Source organism: Scophthalmus maximus, chromosome 1, assembly GCF_022379125.1.
Source record: "Scophthalmus maximus strain ysfricsl-2021 chromosome 1, ASM2237912v1, whole genome shotgun sequence".
NCBI classification, from domain to species: Eukaryota; Metazoa; Chordata; class Actinopteri; order Pleuronectiformes; family Scophthalmidae; genus Scophthalmus; species Scophthalmus maximus.
This window is the reverse complement of record NC_061515.1, coordinates 1,352,721-1,372,712: the sequence shown is the minus strand read 5'-3', so window position 1 is coordinate 1,372,712 and position 19,992 is coordinate 1,352,721. Positions and strand designations below refer to the sequence as shown.

Here is a 19,992-nt window from a genome sequence, read left to right as displayed (position 1 = left end):
CCTCCAGGTAAGGTCTGAGGTTTACACTCCTAATGAACTTCACAGCAGGGATTCTGTTTTGCTCTGATGTGCTCATGCTGCGGCATTGGGACACACTTGTAACTCGTTGTTTTCACTGTGATTGGCAAACTTTTGTTAACAAGGTTTGCACTTTGGTATTTGGTCGTCCAGTTTACCAAAATGCATCCACACCAATGACTTCTTTCATGTGGCATCAGCTAGTTTTGAGCTGACTCTGATTAACTTCCACAAAACTTAAAATAAGTTAGAACTAGCAGCCTCCATAAGGTTTGGCGAGTTCAAAGTTATGAAAACTGACATTGTGAATGTAACACCAGCAATTGAGAGCAAATCAGCTGACAATCATCCAGTTGAATGGGAAACTACAGCCCTGATGAGTTATTTTTAGTTATTATTTAAGATTTAGCATAGTACATGGGAGTACACCCCATAATAACAGCGGGAATTGCGCTGTGTTGCTATGACAGGTTCAGTGCTTTTGAAAACAATCTTCATTACGCAACGCAATGTCACATTAATAGATTAAAGTGCTGCATAAACTCACAGAGTGCTGGGAGGAAGCAGTTAGTAATGAAATATATACAATATACTAATATTTTAGTATAATAAATATATGAAATTGTATTATAGACAATTGTAGTTTAATAAATGAAATTTTACATTTTACTATAGTTCTGCTTTCTGTTAGGACGCAAAATAAAGACGTGAAACATGAAACGCTCAAACATTGATCGATGGACCAAGTCCCTTTCTACGCTCTGTACAGTGTTTTAATGCTGACTGCATTTGAAAGCAGCGTGTTGGCATATGATTTGTATCCATTTGTCTTTTCTGCCCTCATGCCTTCAAACATGTCCGATGTTGATGTGCCCTGGGTGTAGGGCTATAATGACAGCCATAACCACCACTGCCGCCTCAACTTGAAGACCTCTAGTTTTGCATCCCCTCCTTTCACTTTCTCTCTCTCTCTGTGTCTTGTTCTTCCCATCTCATCTCTCCTTATCTTTCCACTGCCTCAAAATGAAACTATAGGACTGAATTCCAAATGATACCCGAGCCATGGCAGAATGAAATTGATGTGCTGAATGCTAAGCTCTGCATTAAAGCATGACAATAATGGCCTGGTGTTTTTACGAGTCGTCTCAGAGTTCCGCTTGTGACCCCTCCCCCTCCTCAAACACCCTCCCCCTCCTATAATATTGACTGCAGCTGAATTAAATCCCAGCTGCTGCAGACTATATGGAAATTGTTGTTTTTTTCTAAATGTCAGTCAGTACACAGACCGCATGTGTGTGTGCGAGCGTGTGCAAAGGGGAGTCGGGACAAGATGGCGGACGTGACGCAGGAGAAATTTGGGGGTGTGAGACCTCAAGTTAAAGGGGCAATAAGTGATTTTGGAAAAAGCTTGTTTCTCTCTTTGTTGTTGTTCATTAATTAACTACTCTGGCCAGGCCGCGAACCCTTGACCTTGGGTATGAGAGACCGACCATTAGGTCAAAACCCCAGAATTGTTAATCTTAGAAAACAGCAAAAACATTACTAACTCTTCGAATTATGAACATTATATAGTGGCCCCCCTTAACGCAATTTAATGTACAAAAAAAATTATTAATGTATTAAAATCAGTTCAGGTGTGAAAGCGACAGAGAGTCTGGTAAGAAAGTGTAATCTGCCATATTGGGGATTCCGTACACAACACAGCTGCTCAGGCCACAGCGGAAAATCTTCATACCAGGGCACTCAGTCCAGGAATCTGTTACTGAGCAATAGGCTTCAGCCTCATTCGTGATGTCTAAGTCGGTGAAGCCACCAACAGCAAAGATCCGGTCTTCGATCACTTCGAGGCCAAAGTCTCTGCGGGGGCTCAACATGGGGCACACTTCCTGCCAGGAGTCGGTCCAGGGGTCATAGGACTCAGCACTGCGTTGATATTCATCGCCAGTAAATCCACCAACCTGTGGTAGAAAACGTTTTGGATCAAATATTCAAATGGAGAAAAAACTTGATTGGTTAAACTAGAAGCACCACCATGAGGTTAGTGTTAGCATGCTAATGTTTAGCTGGCCGTAGACTCTTGTTGGATAAATGTGCTGGTCACTGATAGTGTACATTACATACTGTATACATATCATTTTGGAGGTACATTTGCACAATTGAATTAAAACTTAACAGTTACATCACCAAGCAGTTAAATTGACGGATACAATATGTTTATGTGGCTGTAGTTGGGATATGAATGATTATTAAAACATGGTCCATGTTAACGTACCCAAAATCAGTCCAACCAGCTTAAAACAACTGCTGACCGAATCTCTGAGTGAAATATGGGTGTCAGCAGTGTTTCATATACTTACTGCATAGATTTGGTCTTGAAACGCAACAACTCCGAGTCCACTGCGCCGGCTGATCATGGGGGCGATCATTGTCCACTGGTTGGTCTCTGGATTGTAACATTCAGCCGACTGCAGGTACACCAAAACTTTGGAACCACCACAAATGTAAATCTGTAGGAAAAAGTAGGTTTAGTTAGTATATCAAACTTTTCTTAATTTGAACTAGTGACTTTCCATTCACAATGGATTTTATTATTAATTGTGCTGATATTATTGCTGCTCTTACAATTGATAACACACCTAAACGTATGGCTGTCACTTTCATATGTTTAATAAACTAATGAGTCTCACAGGTCCTAAATACAACACTTTAAAATACAACAACTGTTTCCTGGTCTATATATAACTGAGAAAATATCATACTACACTGTTTTTAATTCCAGATCCTCTCTCACTTCACAAACCTTTCCTTGGAGTGTTGTGCAGTTGGCGTTGCGCCTCCGTTCGCGCATGCTTGCAATACGCGTCCACTGGTTTGTTTCTGGCTTGTAGCGCTCTGCACTGCTGAAGTGAGAATGACCGTCAAAGCCTCCCAAGGCATAGATGAGTCCGTTCAGCACTGTTACACTCACGTAGCTGCGGCAATTGTGCATGGGTGCCACCTCATGCCAAGTGTGTGTGCTCATGTCCAACTTGTTGACGCTGCTCAAATGCTGCACTCCATCAAAGCCACCAATACAGTAGAAGTACCCTTCGAGGAAGGCAGTGCCGTGAACAGTCAGAGGATGTTTCAGCTTGTTTGAAAGTTTGACCCAGACATCAGAGCGGGGATCATAAGCCTCAATTCCGCCACTGTCAGTCGAGCCTCCACTGACAAGCATGATGGCATTAGGCAGACGAGGACGGATACAAGGGTTACAGGGACCCTCCGTCCTTATTTTTCTCTCCATGAGCAATATGGTTTGGAGGGCATCTTGGCCTATTTGCTTGCACTCAGTGTTGTTACACACCCCCTGATTGTTCAACACATTGATCGCAACGTCCTGTAAGCTTGTCGGGGCAAGCCGGACCTAGACAGGAAAAAGAGGACATTTAGGGCAATTAACTGAAATGGCATGTATTTGGACAGTGGGAGGAAACCAAAGTACTTAGAGATCATGCAAACTACAAACAGAAAGGCCAGAACAGCTGTGAGACAACAGTGCTAACCACTGCACCACCGCACCACCACCCCACCGTCCTCTAATAGCACCAATGTGATAATCCATCTTTCGGTACATCTTTTTGTTTTACTTACACTTTCATTAAAATTAACTTGAGATAATTTCCGAAAAAAGCTGTAGTTTTTAGCAAATGTTTCTCATCAGGACTAAATAGTAGTTTTTGGGGAATATTTTCAAAAGGTTGATTAATACACACTGAGTTTAAGTGAGTATTTCTAGCAACAAGATGGTGAATGTGCCTATGTTCAAAGCTCAACATGTGAGAGGAATAAACTAATGTACATAAGTCTTTAGCTTTACACGATACACTTGGTAGTTGAATACAGTACATTTTTTTTCATTGGTCTGGCCCAAATGAACCAAGTTTTAAAGCATTAAAAGAAGCAGTTTGTATAAATGCTAAAGATGTGCAGACAAAGTGGTTTCAGAAAGTTATCTTACCTTTGATAAAAGCACAGCGATGTGTTCTTTTCGCTCTTCAGGTATGTGAGCGATCCAGCAAAGGATGGCCTCATACACAATACTCTCCGTCCTCACGTTGAGATCATCTCTACCAAGGATTTCGTTGAGCTCTTGCACAGAGAGTAACAGGAACTCTTCACAAAGAAAGACCTCCTCAAAGTGATCGGTGATATAGCGATAGGCCTTGCACTGCATCTCAGAGCTGCTGCAGACTTTGGTTAACTGCCAGATGCCAATGCAGTTTTCTGAGTGGAGCCGCTCACAGAGGAATTCGGAGCAGGCTTGTATGAGGTCCATTACATTAAGCATATCGGCAACAAGCACCAAGTCCTGTACGTTGTCCTCTGTCACATTAACAGAGTCTGTGTATGCAAACTCAATGATGAGCTGCATAATGTCAGGAGATGGGCCCGGTATGTTAAAAACCTTCTTGTCTGTGGTCATCCAGCGCTCGAAGAGAGCTCTAAGGGTCAAGACGGAGGCATATATACAGCATTTATAATATCAATCATTGCAACTTTCTTGAGATTAATTTGTAACCCAGGCAACAGATCTTTACTAAAACAAAACGGGGAGATTTTCTGAGTGTTAAAGGTATAATAAATGAATCTGCTTCACTGAGACCAGGTAACCAACTCACTGGAAGTAGGAGCTGCAGTCACAGAGGATGATCCTGTGGATTGGAAACTCAACATCCTGAACTTGGATGACAGCGTCGCAGAATTTGCCCTCCAAGCGAAGCTCATTGAAGACTGAGCCCGATTTTCTTGGAGACATGTGCTGGTCACTCATCTTGATTTTGGAAAACACCAGGAGCATCAGGTTTGTGCTTCTTCTCAGCAGGTTTGGTCAGTGAATAGAGAAATATGAATAGACATAGGCAACATGATGTCACTGTAGGATTCTAGAACTGACAATTATCCTTTGATGACACCATATCAAAGGACAAAATAGAAAAGGCAATTTCTTGTGGTTTGAATGCTGGCTGCTGAAAGGCTGACACTAAACTGGATTGCTAGATTGAATTTGGCTAAGGAAGCTCAAGGAGTAGGAAGAGTTTGAAAAGTGGGAAATGGATTAGTCTACACATGAATGGGATTTAAAAGTTGAATAAAACTCAATGTACGAAGGATGTGGACCATTTCAAGGTTTGAATGAAGTTTGCAGTGAAAGCATGGTGATAGCAACATTACTTTTCTCTATACCTGCTTAAAATGTTTGTATGATGCAGTTGTTGGTTTGCAATCCTCTCAATTAGAGGCCTGTAGTGTCAAAAGTGTTTGTCTGTTTGCTTCCATACTCGCATTGTGTGAAAGAGCACAAAATCCTTACGTTTTGATGTAAAGATTATGTATGAAGAGTGAAAATTGTGGGACTTTTATCAGCATTGAAGCTGCTGAAGGCTTTCTGTAAAGATATGTTTTCAAAATAACTCAGTCCCACAAATAATCATTATATTTCATTTGTTTTAATCTTTCAACAGTGTTGCTCGATCTGTTGTGACAAATTCTTGACACGTAAAATAGTCTAGATGTTTTTATTTTGATTTTAAAATGTTCAACTTTAAGGTCATTGCCAAGTGAAAGATGCAGGGGCAACAGCCACCTTCTTGTGCTAAAGAAAAAGAGAGTACACTCCTTTTTTTCTACGTCTGCATCACATCAGACCCATACGTTTGGATGGATGCAATGTTATGTATATGTCCCTGGCAGGAATGTTTTGGAGGGGCTCAAATGGCCCATTCTTTTTTTCTAGGGGTTCACTGCTTGATCCAACAAGGGTAATGAAAGCTATGAAATTCATATTAGACACATAAAACAGAGTAATTTAGTTTTTCTATTACACCACAGAAATAACCTTTAAAAAAACATAAAATCATATGGAAGAAAAGTGAGTAAGAATGTAACCCCCCCCCCCCCCCCCCACTAAAATTTACCACGGACAAATATTTTATTAATATTCATCAAAGTGTATCTAGAAAACAAGACCAGTTTACTCTAGCTCACATTACGTGGACATAATACCATTGTGATACCTTTTTAAAATAATATCATTGAATTTGAAAGTGACATTATATTTTGTGAGGACTGTTGCAGTATAGCCAACTAATTATGGTAAAACTGACGAACTGCTGGCAACTGACAAGTAAAGCTGAAGATATCTAGTTTGTTTCTGCTGACTGGCCCTTTTGATGCAAAGCAAAAGTTAGCTAACTTTAAAATTCACAGAGTGACAAGAGTAACAGAAACTTCTACTTTGAATATCCAAGGACCAGATTAAGATGATTTAAGTAAGTATATGGATGCATTTAAAGCATAACTGAAGGCTTCCAATAGTTGTTTACTATCCGCTAGTGTCAGCTATTGTTCCATACTCCATGGTTTTGTAGCTGCAACAGATGGGGTTGGAAACACTATGTATGTGGGCAGCTAATGCAAGATTTGCTCCTCGATCAACAGACTTATAACCCTGTTGGTCTTAGAATACAGCAAATACATCACTTCAATTAAATTTTATTTGTATACCGCCAAATCACAACATACATCGTCTCAAGGCACTTTACATAGTAAGGTCGAGACCTCACATCACTAACTCTTCAAATTATAAACATTATTTAGTGGCACTCTTCACAAACGTTGGGGAGCAACAGCAATTTAATGCACAAATAAATGTATTAAATCACATTAAAGTCTTGCAGAGGGAAATGTATTAAAATCAGTTCGGGTGTAAAAGCCGAGGAGGGTCAGGTGTGAAAGTGTAATCGGCCATATTGGGGATTCCGTACACAACACAGCTGCTCAGGACACTGCGGGAGATCTTCATACCACGGCACTCAGTCCACGAATCTGTTACTGAGCAATAGGCTTCGGCCTTCTTGGTGTTTTTTAATCCGGTGAAGCCGCCAGCAGCAAAGATCCGGCCTGCGATAACTTCGAGGCCAAAGTCTCTGCGGGGGCTCAACATGGGGCACACTTCCTGCCAGGAGTCGGTCCAGGGTTCATAGGACTCAGCACTGCGTTGATATTCATTGCCATTAAAACCACCAACCTGTGGTAGGAAACGATCAAATATTCAAATGGAGAAAAAACTTGATTGGTCGAACTAGAAGCAACACCATGAGGTAAGAGTGTTAGCATGCTAATGTTTAGCTGGCCGTAGACACTTGTTGGCTAAATGTGCTGGTCATGGATACAGTACATTAAATATACATGTGACTTTGGTGGTTTAATAGCACAATTTAATTAAAACGAAGTAACATCAAAAGGAGTTAAATTGACAGATACAATATGTTTATGTGGCTGTAGTTGGGATATGAATCTGATTATTAAATCATGGTCCATGTTGACGTACCACGTAATCAGTAAAACCAGCTTGAAAGAACTGCTGACCAAATCTCTGAGTGAAATATGGGCGTCAGCATTGTTTCATATACTTACTGCATAGATTTGATCTTGAAACGCAACAACTCCAAGTCCACTGCGCCTGCTGATCATTGGGGCGATCATTGTCCACTGGTTGGTCTCTGGATTGTATAATTCGGCTGACTGCAGGTACACCAAAACTTTGGAACCACCACAAATGTAAATCTGTTGAGAAAAATTGGTATAGTTAGTAGCTTGAACTTTTCTTGGTTTTAACTGGTTTTCATACACAAATAGTATAGAAATATGCAGCTGTCATTATTATTAGCATATGAACTATACTAATAATTATTTCTATTAATTGTGCTAATATTATTGCTGCTATTATTGATTTGGCACTAAAAATAAAAAAAAACAATATTACAATTCATAACACCTAAACTTGCGGCTGTCACTATCATCATTTTAATAAACTATTAAGTCTCACTGTGCCTTAATACAAGTTTCACTGTACGACTGTTTCCTGGTCCATATTTATATAACTGCGAAAATAATGTTATTAATTCCAGATCCTCCCTCACTTAACAAACCTTGCCATGGAGTGTTGTGCAGTTGGCGTTGCGCCTCCGCTCGTGCATGCTTGAAATACGTGTCCACTGGTTTGTTTCGGGCTTGAAGCGCTCTGCACTGCTGAGGTGAGAAAAGCCGTCAAAGCCTCCCAAGGCATAGATAAATCCTTTCAGAACTGTTACACTTGCATAACTGCGGCAAATGTGCATGGGTGCCACCTCATGCCAGGTGTGTGTGCTCATGTCCAACTTGTTGACGCTGCTCAAATGCTGCGCTCCGTCAAAGCCACCAATAGAGTAGAAGAACCCATCGAGGAAGGCAGTGCCGTGAACAGTGAGATGATGTTTCAGCTTGTTTGAAAGTTTGACCCAGACATCAGAGAGGGGATTGTATGCCTCAATTCCACCACTGTCACTCGAGCCTCCACTAACAAGCATGATGGCATAAGGCAGACGAGGACGGATACAAGGGTTACAGGGACCTGCAGTCCGTATTTTGGTGTCCCTGAGCAATATGGTTTGGAGGGCATCTTGGCCTATTTGCTTGCACTCAGAGTTGTTCCACACCCCCTGATTGTTCAACACATTGATCGCAACACCCTGTAAGGTTGTTGGTGCAAGCCGGACCTAGACAGGAAAAAAAAGACAATTAACCTAAATGGCATGCATTTGGACAGTGGGAGGAAACCAAAGTACTCAGAGATCATGCAAACTACTCACAGAAAGGCCAGAACAGCTGTGAGACAACAGTGCTTACCACTGCTCCACCACCTCACCGTCCACCATTAGAAGCAATGTGATTATGCATCTTTCAGTACTTTGTCTTACTAATAGTTAAATTAAAATGAACTTGATATAATTTCCTAAACGAGCTGTAGGTTTTAGCAAATGTTTCTCTATCAGGACTAAAAAGTACAGTTTTTGGGGACTATTTTCAAAGGCGGATAAATACACTGCGTTTAAGTGTGTATTTCTAGCAACAAGATGGTGCATGTGCCTATGTTCAAAGCTCAACATGTGAGAGGAATAAACTACTGTACTTCAGTCTTTAGATTCACATTAAACACTTGTAAGCTGAATAAATTCAAAGGCAAAATACAATGTTTCTTTTCATTGGTCTGTCCCGAATGAACCAAGGTTTTAAAGCATTAGGCTGGAGCAGTCAGTATAAATGCTGAAGATTTGCAGACTAAATGTGGTGACAAAGTCATTTTACCTTTGATAAAAGCACATCGATGTGTTCCTTTCGCTCTTCAGGTATGTGAGCGATCCAGCGAAGGATGGCCTCATACACAATACTCTCCGTCCTCACGTTGAGATCATCTCTACCAAGGATTTCGTTGAGCTCTTGCACAGAGAGTAACAGGAACTCTTCACAAAGAAAGACCTCCTCAAAGTGATCGGTGATATAGCGATAGGCCTTGCACTGCATCTCAGAGCTGCTGCAGACTTTGGTTAACTGCCAGATGCCAATGCAGTTTTCTGGGTGGAGCCGCTCACAGAGGAATTCGGAGCAGGCTTGTATGAGGTCCATTACATTGAGCATATCGGCAACAAGCACCAAGTCCTGTACGTTGTCCTCTGTCACATTAACAGAGTCTGTGTATGCAAACTCAATGATGAGCTGCATGATGTCAGGAGACGGGCCCGGTATGTTAAAAACCTTCTTGTCTGTGGTCATCCAGCGTTCGAAGATAGCTCTAAGGGTCAAGACGGAGGTTAATATACAGAATTTATAATATCAATCATTGCAACTTTCTTGAGATTAATTTTATCCCCAGGCAACAGATCATTACTAAAACAAAACTGGGAGATGTTTAAGGTATAATAAATTAATCTGCTTCACTTAGACCAGGTAACCAACTCACTGAAAGTAGGAGCTGCAGTCACAGAGGATGATCCTGTGGATTGGAAACTCAACATCCTGAACTTGGATGACAGCGTCGCAAAATTTGCCCTCCAGGCGAAGCTCATTGAAGACTGAGCCGGACTTTCGTGATGACATGCACTGGTCACTCATCTTGATCTTACAGAACAAGAGGAGCCTCAGGTTTGGGCTGCTTCTTCTCAGCAGGTTTGGTCATTGAAAGAAAAATGTGAATAGACATAGGCAACAAGATGTCACTGTAGGATTCTAGAACTGGCAATTATCCTTTGATGTCACCATATCAAAGGACAAAATATGGCATGAATGCTGGCTGCTGAAAATCTGATGCTAAACTTGCTAGACTGAATTTGGATGTATTTGGTGGAGTATGAAGAGTTGGAAAAGTTGGAAATGGTTGAGTCTAATTATGAATGGGATTTAAAAGTTGAATAAAACAGCAGCAGGTTAACAAGTAAATGACACTGATTCATCATCCCCTTATAAGATGTGCAGTAAGTTTGAGAAGTGTGAAACACAATATTGTGTTGGTATGATGCAGTAGTTGGTTGGCAATCCGCTCACTTGGAGGCCTTTATTGCCAAAAGTGTAATTCTGTTTGCTTCCATACTCATGATGTAAAGATTATGTATGAAGAATAAAAATTGAGGACTCCCAAGCGAGAGGGTTTCCAACCAACCACTGCATCATACAAACATTTTAAGCACGTATAGAGAAAAGGAATGTTGCTATCACCATAGCAACCTTTCATTGCAGCTGGTGACACGCTTACTAATTATACCCATCCCTTTTCCAACTTCATATACTCCTTTAGCTTATCCAACTTCAATCTAGCAAGTTTAGTACCCAGTTTAGTGTCGGCCTTTCAGCAGCCAGCATTCAAACCGCAGTTTCTTCAGAAGTTGCCTTTTCTATCTTATCCTTTGATATGGTGACATCAAAGGATAATTGTCAGTTCTAGAATCCTACAGTGACATCTTGTTGCCTATGTCTGTTCACATTTCTCTATTCACTGACCAAACCTGCTTAGAAGAAAATGCACGAACCAGAGGCTCCTGGTGTTTTCCAAGATCAAGATGAGTGAACAGCGAATGTCTCCAAGAAAGTCGGGCTCAGTCTTCAATGAGCTTCGCTTGGAGGGCAAATTCTGTGACGCTGTCATCCAAGTTCAGGATGTTGAGTTTCCAATCCACAGGATCATCCTCTGTGACTGCAGCTCCTACTTCCAGTGAGTTGGTTACCTGGTCTCAGTGAAGCAGTCATTTTATATACCTCAAACAGTCAGAAATCTCCCAGTTTTGTTTTAGATAATGATCTGTTTCCTGGGGAGCAAAAAATGGTTGATATGATAAATGCTGTATATTTGCCTCCGTCTTGACCCTTAGAGCTCTCTTCGAACGCTGGATGACCACAGGCAAGAAGGTTTTTAACATACCGGGCCCGTCTCCTGACATCATGCAGCTCATCATTGAGTTTGCATACACAGGCTCTGTTAATGTGACAGAGGACAACGTACATGACTTAGTGCTTGTTGCCAATATGCTTAATGTAATGGACCTCATACAAGCCTGCTCCGAATTCCTCTGTGAGCGGATCTGCCAAGAAAACTGCATTGGCATCTGGCAGTTAACCAAAGTTTGCAGCAGCACTGAGATGCAGTACAAGGCCTATCGCTATATCACCTATCACTTTGAGGAGGTCTTTCTTTGTGAAGAGTTCCTGGAGCTCTCTTTGCAGGAGCTCAACGAAATCCTTGGTAGAGATGATCTCAACGTGAGGACAGAGAGTATTGTGTATGAGGCCATCCTTCGCTGGATTGCTCACATACCTGAAGAGCGAAAGGAACACATCTCTGTGCTTTTGTTTAAGGTAAAATAACGTTCTGTCACCGCATCTAGTCTGCACATCTTCAGCATTTATACTGACTGCTTCAGCCGAATGCTTTAAAACCTGCAGTGTGGTTCATTTGGGAAAAAACAATTCAACTTACAAGTGTTTTCTGTGAAGGTAAAGACTCATGCACAGTAGTTTATTCCTCTCAAATGTTGCACTGTGAACATAGACATATCCACTGTTGCTAGAAATATCCACCAAAACGCAGTGTATTAATCCACCTTTGAAAATAATATTTAGTCTTGATCGAGAAACATTTGCTAAAGAATACAGTGCCCAGCTGTTTTCGGAAATTACATCAAGTTCATTTTGATGAAAGTATTAGTAAGACAAAGTACTGAAAGATGGATTATCACATTGGTGCTATTGGTGGACGGTGGAGTCGTGGGGCAGTGGTTAGCACTGTTGTCTCACAGCTGTTCTGGCCCTTCTGTGTGGAGTTTGCATGATCTCTGAGTACTTTGGTTTCCTCCCACTGTCCAAATACATGCCATTTAGGTTAATTGTCTTAAATGTCCTCTTTTTCCTGTCTAGGTCCGGCTTGCACCAACAACCTTAAAGGGCGTTGTGATCAATGTGTTGAACAATCAGGGGGTGTGGAAAAACTCTGAGTGCAAGCAAATAGGCCAAGATGCCCTCCAAACCATATTGCTCAGGGATACCAAAATACGGACGTCCGGTCCCTGTAACCCTTGTACCCGTCCTCGTCTGCCTAATGCCATCATGCTTGTCAGTGGAGGCTCGAGTGACAGTGGTGGAATTGAGGCATACGATCCCCGCTCTGATGTCTGGGTCAAACTTTCAAAAGAGCTAAAACATCATCTGACTGTTCACGGCACTGCCTTCCTCGATGGGTACTTCTACTGTATTGGTGGCTTTGACGGAGTGCAGCATTTGAGCAGCGTCAACAAGTTGGACATGAGCACACACACCTGGCATGAGGTGGCACCCATGCACAATTGCCGCAGCTATGTGAGTGTAACAGTGCTGAACGGACTCATCTATGCCTTGGGAGGCTTTGACGGTCATTCTCACTTCAGCAGTGCAGAGTGCTACAAACCAGAAACAAACCAGTGGACACGTATTGCAAGCATGCACGAGCAGAGGTGCAAGTCCAACTGCACAACACTCCATGGCAAGGTTAGGAAGTGAGAGAGGATCCGGAAAAAATACCAGAGTAGTATGATATTTCGCAGTTATATATGGATATAGACCAGGAAACAGTTGTACAGTGAAACTTGTATTTAGGAAATGTGAGACTTATTAGTTCATTAAAATGATGATAGTGACCGCCATGAGTTTAGGTGTGTTATCAATTGTAAAAACAGCAATAATATCAGCACATTTCTCTACAGATTTACATTTGCGGTGGTTACAACTGGTTTGATTGCCTGCAGTCAGCTGAATGTTACAATCCAGAGACCAATCAGTGGACAATGATCGCCCCCATGATCAGCAGGCGCAGTGGACTTGGAGTTGTTGCTTTTCAAGACCAAATCTATGCAGTAAGTATATAAAACACTGCTGACAACCATATTTCACTCACGAGAATTGGTCATCAGTTGTTTTTAGCTGGTTAAACGGATTTAGTGGTACGTCAACATGGACCTTGTATTAATAATCAGATTTGCATCCCAACCACAACCACATGTACATATTATATGTCAATTTAACTGCTTGGTGATGTAACTGTTAGTTTTAATTCAATTGTGTGAATGTACCACCAAAACCACATGTATATTTAATGTACAGTATCATTGACCAGCACATTTATCCAACAAGTGTCCACAGCAAGCTAAACATTAGCATGCTAACACTCTAACCTCATGGTGGTGCTTCTAGTCCAACCAATCAAGTTTATTCTCCATTTGAATATTTGATCCACACCTTTTGTTCCACAGGTTGGTGGTTTTAATGGCGAAGAAAATCATAGTGCTGAGTCCTATGACCCCTGGACCGACTCCTGGCAGGAAGTGTGCCCCATGTTGAGCCCCCGCACAGATTTTGGCCTCGAAGTGATCGAAGACCGGATCATTGCCGTTGGTGGCTTCACAGGCTTTTACAACATTAATGAGGCTGAAGCCTATTGCTCTGCAACAGATTCGTGGACTCAGTGTCCTGGTATGACCTTCTCGCGCAGTGGCCTGAGCAGCTGTGTTGTGTACGGAATCCCCAATATGATCGATTATACTCTCTGCCGCTTTCACACCTGTGATTGTCCCAACAAATCGTCCAACTCATACAACGAACTCTGTCGTATGTGGTAAAAACAACCAACATCAACCTTTTCCTTAAATGGCGCCTCTACCGTTGATGGGCGCTACGCCACAAATACTTCTTCCGCCTCAGAACATTGTGGGCTTTAAACGCATGGTTGAAGAGCTTGTAAAGGTAAGGGTGATGGTTTGGGTTAGTGACATGGCAGGTAAACCAGCAAGATTACTTCAAAGAATATAAGGAAATCAATTTTCATAAAAAAATGACAAACTTACCATGGTCCACCGCTGACCTCTAGCTGCACTGTACACAACTACTGCTAGAGGTCTGTTGTCTTTAAAACAAGCACATACTTCGTCATATGCTGCTTCAAAAACAGCATAATTCGGGGTATGAGTTGGAGGACAGGCTTGATTGTCCAGCTGACACTGTTGACTGTTCTGAGATCAGGTATCTTGTGCACATTATTAAATATATGCACAGTCTGGAAATTCTTGGTGGTATTCCATGAGAAACTACTTGCATGAGAAAATTATTTCAACAGTCTTTTCTTCCTAAGTGTTTAGAAGCAACAGCAGCAGGTTAACAAGCACATGACAATGATTTATCATCCTTTTGTAAGATTTGCAGTAAGTTTGAGAGGTGTGAAACACAATATTGTTAAACAAGTAGATATAGTACATTGGTTGTGTGCATAGCGACAATGAGAGAGAATGGGTGTGAGACGGTGAGACTGGTGATTGGAGCAGAGAGTTAGAAGTTACAGTACTTGCAGTGAGATGTATGTGCGGTTCAGGCTGTTTGTCAATAAATAAATGCTACAAGTCTTGAAGACCCAAGGCAAGTCGCCTTCTCTCCCTGCTCTCATGTTCCCCTGGCAGCGAAATAACGCAGGCATTCTTTTCCACCATCAACAACATGCAGATAAATATAACAATGACACTTGTCTTCCTCACTTCTGTGAAATACCCCTGTCTACTGCTCCCAGATACACTAGTTTACATGAAAATTACACCACCTTGGTGTTTTAATATGAATTAACCCCCATCCCAACCCGCAGCACTGCCTGCCTTTCAAATTTGTATCTATTTAATACTATTATAAAAGATAACAAGAATAATCAAAAAATATGAAAAATAATAATCTCTCACCGTTGACCAGGCACACCAACGTTTTTAGAGTGTATTCATCATAAAACATTTTTTTGCAACAGATTGTTATTTTTGAAAGCTACATAGCATCTGTTAAAAAAAAAAGATCAATTGCTCATATAGATTTAATTATGAAATTTTATCATTAATATTAAAGGCATTATTTCCTTGTTTTTTTATTATTTGTATCGAATGTGAAGTATTCCAATTTTTCCATATGGATGCTTCAAATTAATCTATTCATCATTCTGTTAATTAGTTTCTAACATTGAAATACAGTACAGTGACAATAGATCACATTTATGTGTGATGATGAATAAATCTATATGCCACGTCTCTCACTTAAAGGGGCAGTAAGCGATTTTTGAGAGCCTCGGGTATGGGCAACGCTAGCGCTAACCCTAAGGCCAAAACCCTTGAGTCTTAGCATCTGTCCCTAGCACGTCTCTTAAGGTGTCAGTAAGTGATGTTTATAAAGTGCACACATTATTTTGTATGGTTTGGTCCGCACCTTTTTTTTGAGAAAATAGACAAATGAAAAAAACAAAAAACAAATTCATTCCCCTTTTCCCAGAGGAACATCATAAATGTAGCACCGCAGACAATCAGAGCTGATAGCTTTGGGGGTATCTTTGCTTCCTCCAGATGTTAGCTTCACTAAACTTTTTTTTTTCCAGAGGGTGAATGATGGCTTATTATATAGATCAAACCTCTCTTTGAAGTCGATAGTAGTAAAGTGCTAAAGGACATTAATCAAGAGGAACAAGCTGCCTTTCACATCTGCTTTGAGTAGAGAGTGGAGCTGGCACCTCCCTCTACCTGAATGCAAGTCACTGTCAGTCCTGGAGCTCTGATCCCCCCCATTCACATTCCCCCACCCACCCACCCGCGCACACACACACAAACTGGATATATTTAGTCTACAAAGCTGTGCATTCAAATCTGACTCCATTTAATTACATTCTTCAAGGTGGCAAGTGCCCGTTAAGAGTTTCTATTCAGGGGATTACACTGTTGAGGAAACCAACAGGCAATAAAATTAGATGTCAGAAAGCTGTTATTTTGAATTGAGGACATCTTGCATGTAGTACCTTGCCTCTTTACCCTGCATGTTTCCTGTGGGGGAGGAAAACACTGAGGTTACCTCAAAGGGTGGCAAACCTGTGCAGTTTGACTGCAATTAATGATAATTTTGGTAATTCACTTGCTCCGTCTCATCCCACGGACACTCAGCATGAATGAAATCAGGCTCATATGAAGCTGTTGCTATGACCATGAAATACCTAGGACCATGACCATACCTGAAGGTATAGTAATCCATAACTATGCACTTCTTGAACGGTCTCCAGGTATGGTATTAATGGTGTCACTTCAAAAGTGACAAAAATAGCTGCTTCAAGAACAACAAAATTGAGCTAGAGAGTGCTCTCTACAGTCAGGCAGTCGCACCTCAAAGCCGTGATAGTTACACTTGGTTGTACTCACAAAAGTGATGGAAGCAATGTGAAAAATGGGTGGGGGATTAAGACACTTCGATGATCCAACCAGCAACCATTTTGAAGTGTACTGACAGCTTGACACACTGTTGAGTGCGCTGAACATTCTGAACATCAGCCCACTGCTGCAGTTCACACATTCACCTGACTGACAGGCATTTAACTATCCAATCTTTTCATAGCCAACAGCCTGATATATTGACATGCTTATCTGCCTGTGCTTCAGGCTATGGCCCTGAGTCCACATTCCCCTGTGAAACTTACTTGAGAATTGTTTTAACTCGCCCAGTGCATTTGTATCATTGGTATGAGTATATTTATTTATTGATTTAACTGTTGGGGTACATTTTATCCACCTACATTATGGTCTTTAATACACTGACATTTACACTGGAATGATGAGATGAATGTTATACAGTGTTATTCACTGTTAACTATGTGGTCATATTTGCAGGGTGCGATTTGCCGGGGGGATGCATGGGACGACCCCTTTTGGTCTTCAGATCCCCACCTCTTAATTATTTTTTAATCCTGGGGGGAATAAACTAAAGTGCTGTATCGTGAACAGTCTATAGTGCGATAGAGCGATAAAATCAGAAATAGACCAGCCACTGTCAGCGCTCATGTGCGTGGCAGAAAAATGACAGAAAAACGTGGTTAATAGTAGCACTATGTGAATGGGTGAATGGGACTTGTAGTGTCAAGCATTTTGAGTGGTCAATACAGTCTATTTACTATTATTAAACCTGCTTACAAGTGCTGCCACACTGTTCACATTAATGGAACCTTTGCAGACCTACATTAACGTGATGGCACTGAGTTCTTCAGAACCATAACTAAGGGAGAACAATAAGGATCCGAAAATATCCTATTGTTATTTTAGCCTTCATCTTTCTGATGAAAACCCTGGGCCTCGTCATTCTTCTTCTCCATTTCTTTATGCAGCTCAAGTCATGAGAGCAGTCAAATGTTTCCCAGTGATATGAAGTACAGGCCACATGCAGGGGAGAAAGTCAAAGAGAGTGTAGAGCAGAGGTGAGTTGTGGGCGAGGTGGGAGGCTCGGGGCTCGGATTGAAAGAGCTGTTTACCTTTGATCTGACAACTTGTTAACAAGAGGAGTACGCCTACTACTCTTCATGCTGGATACTTCTCTCTTGTCTGACTCTTTGGCTTCACTTTCTTAACCTTTCTCCGACCACATCCAGCGACAAAGGGTTGTCTCAATTTTCCATTATTCCTTAAGAGCCCTGCTCAATAGGAATTTTATTTGACATTGAAAATCTCTTTGCAATTTGAAAATACTGTCATTTCTACAGACAAGAATTTTGCTTCACCTGGTTCACCCATTTTTCATTTTGTTTAAAAAATGTTAGTGTTTGTGCACATAAATGTTGGTATCTTGGGTGCCTGGACCAAAAACTGAAAAAAGACCACGCAGCCTGTTGTGGGGACAGGCTAAACCCTTTAGCCTGGTTCTGAACCATTGGTTCAAATTTCTCTTTTAGTGTAAAGACTCTTTTGGGGTAACCCTGCCCACAATCTGAGAATCTCCACCCAGAACTCAGAGCCTACAAAGCGAATATCCGCCGTCGTCTTCTCTCGCAAAGGAGACGGAATGCTAGCATTATGAATCTCATAAGATGTGGGTATGTTGCCAGATTTGACTGGTGCCAAGTGGTCTAGCCTTACGCTTATATAATACAACAAATAAACTGATGCTGAGGCTTATGCCCAGAGAATGGTAAGCTTGAACGATCGAGCCAACCACCAGATTTCCTCAGGTTAATATCAGTAAAATGTAAGAAATATGAATTCCAGGCTCATGGCATGTAAATTCAAATTAATTAAAACTGTATCATCATTCAGCAAATAATTGGATATCAATCATCTGTGCAATTTGAGGTGCTTGATTAAGCTGCTGAAAAAACATCCGAGAGTGATCAGGCTTGTTTTTTCCCCCCCGTCTTTCTGTCTGAGTAGATGAAGTGTTCTCACAACTGAATAATGTCTTGGAAGTGGGAAGGAACCCAAGCACACGTTTTGGAAATGGAGATGGGTGAGATGTGGCTTAGGATGGATTTTTATCCCCATCCAGTCTGTCAGTAGAACCAAGGGACCGTGAGTAGAGATAATATAAATCCTGAACTCTGAGGCTTACCGACATTAAAGGAGAAGTCACAAGGGCCCCTCCCTGGTGGAGGAAAGTGAGCAGAAGGAGGTGGAGTGAGGCAATGTTCAACCCCCCTTCCTGGAGGGGACCAAGCCCCCAGGGGCCAGTTATTCTTTTGATTCCTTTCATTTTGAGAAATATCACAGTGCTGTGCATCCTGCTGTGCACCAGGGACCAAACAAATGCACAAATGAGACTGAGACAAGCAGCTTGCTGTCAAGGTCTCACACCATCATCTTCTTCCTCTGTACTTGTTTCCCCCCCCCCCCCCTTGGTCCGTACCACAGTCTGATGTCCAAGTTGTCTAGAAGTTTTTCTTTTCTCAAAAATGCATCACTGCCCATCACATACTGTTAAGACAGGCTTCTAATTAGGAGAGACTCATAATTATTCAAACATGAATTTGTGGTCACTACACAAATTATCGGAACTCGGGGAAAAAGTCCCTAAACATCGAGATGAATCGTCGACAATTACAGCCGATCAGAACACAGCACTACAGTTTTCTCCCGGTGAAAGATGGTGCAGAGTTTTGACATTAAAAGTGTGTAAGTCATGCACAATATCCTGGAAATATTGTTTTAAGAGAGAGAATCAGAGAGCGTCCTGATTTGTCGCTCCATCTCCTAAGTGGACCTATCACCTTTTCTCTGTGGACCGGCTTCACAATAAGCGTCTCTCTTTCGTTGTCTAGCAATTCCGTTGGGTGTCCTGCATAAATTTTATTGCTGCATATTAGCAGTAAAAAAAAGACATTTTTCCCCAGCACTGATAGCAATAGCCATTTGTTTAAGCCAGAGACCCTGTCACTGCCAGACCACTGGTTTGTGAACTGCCATTTTGGCACTTTGGCCTGTGCCATCTTTTTTCTTTTGTAACCAGAAGTAGCCATATTTGGAGAAGCAAGGTTTTGACGACCATAATCGGTTTTTCCACATGTTTATTGATTTCCATGCCTTTATTTATCTTTTGATTTTCAATCAATTTTTCACTGTAAAACACAGACATTTGTGTTTTAAAAATGACTCTTGAGGTATAAGATACAATGCTTCTTTACAATGCAGTGGTACATTTGTCTTTCCGACACAGGTAGATTTTTTTAGGAACCTGGTGGTGGTGGGGGGAGGGATGTGTCTACTTTGGACTCCTCAGATGCCCCCCCACCAACCCCAACCCCAGCCCCTGACACAGACACTACATCAGCACCAA

General features: G+C 41.5%; 3 protein-coding genes across 4 annotated transcripts; 1 reads left to right on the top strand and 2 right to left on the bottom strand.

The window, feature by feature from the left end:
• Positions 1-1,552: 1,552 nt before the first annotated feature.
• On the bottom strand, positions 1,553-4,882 carry LOC118315961 (kelch-like protein 10). The gene is made up of 5 exons (XM_047335826.1): positions 4,680-4,882; positions 4,019-4,502; positions 2,819-3,424; positions 2,376-2,525; positions 1,553-1,976 (listed from the first exon to the last, which is right to left on the bottom strand). The coding sequence occupies exons 1-5, from the start codon at positions 4,856-4,858 to the stop codon at positions 1,644-1,646; spliced, it is 1,752 nt and encodes a 583-aa protein (XP_047191782.1). The 5' UTR covers positions 4,859-4,882; the 3' UTR covers positions 1,553-1,643.
• Positions 4,883-6,536: 1,654 nt separating this feature from the next.
• Positions 6,537-10,612, bottom strand: LOC118315923 (kelch-like protein 10). Its single transcript, XM_035643608.2, has 5 exons — positions 9,839-10,612; positions 9,187-9,670; positions 7,992-8,597; positions 7,477-7,626; positions 6,537-7,087 (listed from the first exon to the last, which is right to left on the bottom strand). The coding sequence occupies exons 1-5, from the start codon at positions 9,988-9,990 to the stop codon at positions 6,755-6,757; spliced, it is 1,725 nt and encodes a 574-aa protein (XP_035499501.2). The 5' UTR covers positions 9,991-10,612; the 3' UTR covers positions 6,537-6,754.
• Positions 10,613-10,786: 174 nt separating this feature from the next.
• LOC118315909 (kelch-like protein 10) lies at positions 10,787-14,809 on the top strand. Of its 2 annotated transcripts, none has more exons than XM_035643598.2 (5): positions 10,787-11,083; positions 11,241-11,724; positions 12,283-12,720; positions 13,104-13,253; positions 13,650-14,809. In XM_035643598.2, the coding sequence occupies exons 1-5, from the start codon at positions 10,932-10,934 to the stop codon at positions 14,013-14,015; spliced, it is 1,590 nt and encodes a 529-aa protein (XP_035499491.1). In that variant the 5' UTR covers positions 10,787-10,931; the 3' UTR covers positions 14,016-14,809. The 2 variants fall into 2 exon arrangements, with proteins under 2 accessions (XP_035499491.1, XP_035499482.1); XM_035643589.2 differs by having other exon boundaries at positions 12,283-12,888.
• The last annotated feature ends 5,183 nt before the right edge of the window (positions 14,810-19,992 follow it).